Below are 6637 nucleotides of genomic sequence, written 5' to 3'. Positions count from 1 at the left end.
GCACGAAATGCACGCGCATGCGCATTATTTTCTTAGTGGACTTGGTGTAATTTTGAGCCACATATTTTAAGCTTCCTTTAGAAGCCAATAACATCAGATTTCCCTCCCTCACATACACTCAAGCAGCTGAACCTCACAAGGAGAACAAGACCAGAATTTCTTCACCTTCTATCTCTTCAATCTCTTGCCCAAATCACTTCAAAATTTAACCACAACTAGCAAATTACTTGGTGATCATCTTAAGCTAGGAGAAGAGCTGCATTTCCACGGTTTACTTGGGCTTAAGGTGACCAAAAATTTCTGCTCTAGCCATCTAAGGAGGTAAATAATGATGAACCTCATCAATTTTGGTTTATATAAGTTGTATTGCACTTGTGAGCTCATAGATTCATATGGGTAGCTTTATATTATTGGAAATCTTGTGAGTGGACTCTATGAAATCCCACAATGGCTTTGATGATCTGATTTGATGAGATTGGATGTTAATTGTGTTGATTAAGTGCTAATTTAGTAGAGCTAAGTGCTAAAAGTGAAAATGAAATCAAATGAGGGGTTGCATGTTGAGGTGCAGGTTCTGCCCCTGCTTTGCCACACTTGTTGGTGCAATATTTTGTGGTTAAATTGACTTGGTTTTGATATAGATATGTTGTATAGGTTGTGTGGAGAGTTTCCACCAAAAATCATCCAATTTGCTTTGCAAAAATTTGAGATTTCGAAAATGTAACAAAACTGGAAACGTAACCAGAGCCTCTCCGGCGATGATTTTGTTTTGGCCATAACTCTTTGTTCTGATGTCCAAATTGAGTGTCGTTTGTGGCATTAGAAACTAGAAATTTCTAATTTTCCAATGGTATAAATTGTATACCCTGATTCCACTTGAGTGAGCCATACCAGCCTTGGAAATTTTCCTGTTCTGTTTCTCGTCTATACTAGAAGCCCTGTTTTGAGCTGCAATTTGATGCTCAAATATGAGCTAGTTGTGGAAAGAATTTTAAAATGATTCCTTTTGAGAAATTGTAGCCTTATGAATGTAGTTTTCAACTCCACCAATCACAGTCAATTCCGAGTTGAATTGAGTGATTTGTGGCCAGATTTCAGAGCTCTCATCGTGAAAGAAAACCCTAATTTTGGACTGATTTATAGCTAACTTGATTTGAGACTTGTTATTCAAAATCCTTGGTGTTAATCGCCTACCAAACATACTTTAGATGTTTCCTAAACTTTGTCTTTATAAATGAATCATGTTCGAGGAATTTTCATTGGCCAAATGTTTGAGAAAAGAAAAAACGAAAGTGCAAGACAGATTTGTCTTAGCAAATTGTGAAACTTTAATGGTTTTGTTAACCAACTTTCCAAATGAATTTTTAAATGAAATTTGACAGAGGAATAGACCTTATATAGTAGTATAATAATACCAAATTTGGGGCCATTCTGAGTCCATTTCAATGCTCAACCAAAGATTCAAAGTCTATATTTTAAACCTGAAAAATGGTCTAACCGTCCCAACTTTTGGGTAACTTTGAGCCGCCATATATTGGTGCTCAAAACTCCAATACTTGTTCCACTTGTTTTGTTTTAAACTTTGATTGTAACTCTAATTGTGTTCCAAATTCTAGAGGCTAGTTCGCATTGTGTGAATTTTACCAAATTTCCAAATTTTGCCGAAAATCAACCCAAATCTGTCTTGGTATTCCAAAACAGCATCTTAGACCCAAAATTTGAATGCCTTCCATTTGAAATCATGAAAATTTGGAAGTATTTTCTAATGGTACCAAGTTTTCCAATTTTGGACTTTCAGAGAGTGAGTTATGATTTTTCAAAGAATGCCCCTACATTCGATAATTCTTGACGGATTGTGACGTGGCACTTTTAAGCCCGACTTCGATCGATCGTTTGGAAATTGATTTACATGATTTCATACTTACTTGTTTCCATCCAATGATTTTAACGATGAAGATTAGATTTTTCTTATGATTGTTGAACCCCACTTTTGAGCCTCGATTTACAAGAAAATTTAGGCTCGTCCTCGCGATATTTTGTACGTTGTACATGTGTGCAATGTTCCGTGATAATTGGGGCTTATAAGTGATAGTTCATTATTAATTGTTCAAGCACACAAGAGGACCTTCAAGAAGATCCTACGGCGGACGCTAAACCCTCAAGAGGGCATTACTTCTTTATTTACTAGGTGAGTGTCAAGTATATGAGTACTTGATACATGTTTAATTGTTATAAAAGATTGAAAATTTTGAAAATAGAGTCAAGTGTGTACTTTACCGCACTCGTTCTCATTTGAAATGAATGGAATGAAATGTATTGAATGAAATGAATGATATTGAATGATTGAATGAAATGAAATGGTATGCTATGGCTGCATATGTCGCTGGAGTGAATCTCCTTGACTCACAAATAAACATGGGGGACGCCCAACTCTCACTGGCCAACCTTGGACTCGAGCCGGCATGGGCTTGGTCGGGCTCCTTGGTGAACCATGAGAAAAAGGTAAGCTTGACCTAATGAGAGGTCTTGCTTGATATACTCGAGTAGTATAGCCTCAAACAAATGACAGATGGACCCAGTACAGGGGTATGTATTGGTGAATGGGGACATGATAAGTGTGGTTCTACGGACTATAACCTACCCGATTGACGAAATGTCAACTCGTGGAAATTCTTGATCGTGCAAGCGAAAAATAGCTCCTGAGAGCTCCTATATCTTTGAATTGTTTCTGTTTACTCTTCTTGCTCTAATTGTCATTTACTTGAATATCATTGTTTTACTCGTTATTTGGGATTGTTACTTGGACAATGTGCTTGCATGTGTGTTCTTGGCCTCACGAGCAATCGCTCACCCCGTAGATTTGATTTCCTTAACAGGAATGGATGGAGTGAAACTTGGTGGAACCCGTTGGATGTACTTTTGTATTAGGGTTTCAAATGTAAGTGACTAGACCTTTTGGCTGTTGTGTATTTTGGGAATTGATGTATCTTTAGGGATCCTGATGTAAGAATTGGGTACTTGATGTATTTTGGAACTCGTGGTGTAAGTTTGAATGTTAATTGTGGAAGCGACTTCTCTTTCTTACTTTATCTTGTTGTGATGGCTAGTATTGTATTAAGTTTGAACGGGAATTGTACCGAGTCCTGGCAAAAGTTGGGCAAGCATCCCACGGATACCCTTTGGTTCGCCTTAGGGAGAAGTGGGGGTGTCACAGTCTCGACAACTCATTTGACAAATCAGGAGTAAAATATAAATAACTTGCAACGAAACTAAATAAGTAGAGGCAAAAACTGAAGGTTTGCTTAAACTTGAAGGCATACTAATGCAATTTTGTGGGGGCGGGTGCAGTGCTCCAGCTTTGAATTCGCGACTGTTTGAGTCAAAGTGGAGAATTTCACTGCCGCATTATCTATACGATAATTGCAAACGCTTGTTTTGTATGGCAATACTAAATTATTTCAGCCCCTCAAAGAAAATTACTAAATGAATTTATGACAATTATGTTTAGGCCACTGGGGTATAACAGTTTATGCTCTAAACTTTTATTTCCACCAATTAAATGTTTACAGTTTTTGGCTTTTGTCACCTTTCCCTGATTAGCTATTGGATTTGGACATCAGCATTTAGATTAAAATTTCAAATCAGAAACCCATTGTCTTCTATTAACGGAAAGGATTCTAATAGTATTGCAGACACTGCAACTTTAAAAGTTACAAATATGTATAAAACTGTCTCAATCATTGATCATTTCGCTCGGGATGTTAAATACTTACAAAAGTGTCTAGACATACTTAAAATATAGGAACAAAGTTTCCAGATAACTATAGACTTGAGACTCTTTGTTGTCAACCAAATAATAATGGACGTAAAAGTTTTAATTGTTAAAAACGACGGAGATAAGAATTTATGTCCAAAAAAAATGGACGTAAGAATCGTAGTTGGTATTGTTTTTTAAGAATTGTAGTTGTTAAAAATATATGTAACTTTCAATGGTATGGTGTCAGTAAAAAAAAAATTCTTATTTCCCTGATGGAAAATTAGTCCAAGATCATTGTATACGATACCCTTGCCTATAAGTGTACATGATGTTCGAATGTGCAAACTTATGCCCAATAGCATCCAACCATGATAAGCGTTTTAGGCGTCGAATGGTGTTGAATTAGAATTTTAGCTTGCCAACCAACGATTTTGCGATACTTCGGAGGCGTATAGTTGTATTAATACTACGTATTTTTCTCCCACAAATACTGCAACTACTTCTATCATTGTTTTTAAAATTTTCCCGGTAAAGCATGTGGAACCATTAATACGGTCCGTTTTAATAAAGCGGATTTAAGGATTATCTTCTAAGACGTCAGCATAATTTAATTAGAAAAAAGATTGTCAGAGCACCTTTTAATTTTTTTTTTCTTTTCTTGGTCTTTGACATAAATAAAAGTATAAAACAGACTGGCCATGCAAAATCTGCCACTAAAATAAAAATACAACGAATCTTAGCAAAATAAGCATAGCCATTAGTAAACAATGCATAACAGTCATATGCCTTCCACTATAACAGTCATATGCATGTAAACCCTCACTATAATATAGCAGTATATCTAAAAAGTTACCCAAAAAAAAAAATCAACTGCCTAAAATTTTTAAAAAATAAATAAAGAAACAAAAACGCAAAAAAAGAAAAGAAAAGAAAAGAACAAAAAATGTATAACTGTATATGCAACAGCCATCGGACCATGCAGCTATTATAGTCCCACTTGGTGATCGGCATGCCTATCCCGTGGAGCCACCATTGTTGAACTTGGAGCATTGATAAGCAGGCCTTGAAAGCTGCTCACCAGCACTAGCCGGGCACGCCGTCAGCCCCACGGGTGGTACCATGCAATTATAGGACAAGCACACGGAGACTGAATCCGGCAATTTCAAGTCCGATATGATGGGAAAGTCTGTCAAGTAATTATGCTGCAAATAAAGCGTTTTGGTACCACCACTATACAGGCTTTCCACGTACTCTTTGGGGACTTTTCCGGTGAATCTATTGTTATTCAGGAATAGAGTCTCCACCCCTGAAAAAGCCCCTGCCGGAAGTTCACCCGTGAGCATGTTGTGACTTAGATCCACAATGGACCCCTCCCCATAAAAATCCAGCTTTAACGAAGAAGATGATGAAGATGGCGATGATAATGGGGTGGTAGTATTTTTCTGTTGTGGGACCCCACCTGACAAATTGTTCCGTTGGAGGAGCATTGATGAGAGGGAGGAGCGAAAGAGTGAGGGAGGGATGGTCCCACTGAACCGGTTCATGCTTATGTCGAGGTATACTAACTCTGAGAGTGATTCTAGCCCGTTGAGTGGGCCCCACATGCTATTTCCAGATGCCGACAGGTAACGGATGGACAACGGCATTCTAGCGGGCAAAGTCCCCGAGAAGAAATTATTTTTCAGGTCCAGATGGAGCAATTGTGTCGGTAGTTCATTTGGGATCTCGCCGGAGAGCCTGTTGGAGGCGAGGACCAAAACTTTGAGCTGATCCAAATGGGATATGCTCGGCGGGATTGATCCCCAGAGTTGGTTGTTGCTGAGATCAAGAGTGTGTAGATTGGGTAAGGCATAAATGGAGAGAGGTATAGAGCCCGTTAAGCGATTGTTAGTGAGGGAGATGACTCTGAGGTTTCTGAGGCTTCCGAGCTGGGCTGGTATTGGACCGGTGACAATGCCGGGGTTCAGGACTAGCTGGTTGAGCTCGGTGAGATTGGAAATGGACGGAGAAAGGGAGCCGGCGAGTCCGAGGGAACCCGATAGGCCGGTGCCGAGAATGAGTGAAGTCACCCGTCTGGGATTCAAGAATGGTGATGAGCAGGTGATGCCGGCGAAGGTCGAGCAAGGATCGTGAGAGGAAAAGTCCCAGCTGGTGAAGAATCTTGCTGACGGAGGAGCTCGGGAGGAGGGAACGTCGGTTAGGCTGTTCTCGATTTGCTGCAGTGCGGATAGATCGATGGGACTGATGCTATTCTGCTGGGGCAGTCCCTGGATTTTAGATAGGCTATGGAGGAGGAAGAGAACAAGCAGTAGAAACAAGAAAGAGCGACTCGTTTTGTGCATTTTTTCCTTTATTGGTCAGTTTGTTCTGCTATGGATCCTATCTTTTTTATGAGACTTGAAAGGGCTCAGAGAGTGATCCTATCAGTGAGAGAGGGACCAGTGAATGTGCATGTGTTTGTGGGCCAATTGAAAAATAAGACACCGGTCATGGCCGCAACGGATCTTCTGTCCCACACTCTGTGTCACACTCCATGCCACACTCTGTCCCACTTTTTATTATATTACTATTTCTCCTACATAAACATCATGTTTTAGCTCTTTTTTGTTTCCTTAAGATCCAATAACTATTAATTGAGTAAAAAATAAATACAGCAGTTTCAGAAAACCAATATATACTAGAAAATTAAAAATATAGCAAAATCCAATAACTATTAATTGAGTAAAAAATAAATACAGCAGTTTCAAAAAACCAATATATACTAGAAAATTAAAAATATAGCAAAAAATTCATAAAAAGTCTCATTTTTTATGCATTTTGATTTTTTGAGCAACGAATCTTCTGTTCTACACTCTGTGCCACACTCTGTCCCACTTTTTA

The 6637-nt window shown here is 38.7% G+C and overlaps 1 protein-coding gene across 1 annotated transcript; it reads right to left on the bottom strand.

Moving 5' to 3' along the window:
• Nucleotides 1–4493: 4493 nt before the first annotated feature.
• LOC113734895 (uncharacterized) lies at nt 4494–6131 on the bottom strand. The gene has a single exon (XM_027261654.2). The coding sequence runs from the start codon at nt 6097–6099 to the stop codon at nt 4771–4773; it is 1329 nt and encodes a 442-aa protein (XP_027117455.1). The 5' UTR covers nt 6100–6131; the 3' UTR covers nt 4494–4770.
• Nucleotides 6132–6637: the final 506 nt, after the last annotated feature.

Source organism: Coffea arabica, chromosome 6c (assembly GCF_036785885.1).
Source record: "Coffea arabica cultivar ET-39 chromosome 6c, Coffea Arabica ET-39 HiFi, whole genome shotgun sequence".
Taxonomy (NCBI): domain Eukaryota; kingdom Viridiplantae; phylum Streptophyta; class Magnoliopsida; order Gentianales; family Rubiaceae; genus Coffea; species Coffea arabica.
The sequence above is the reverse complement of the archived record's forward strand: the minus strand, read 5'-3'. Positions and strand labels throughout refer to the sequence as shown.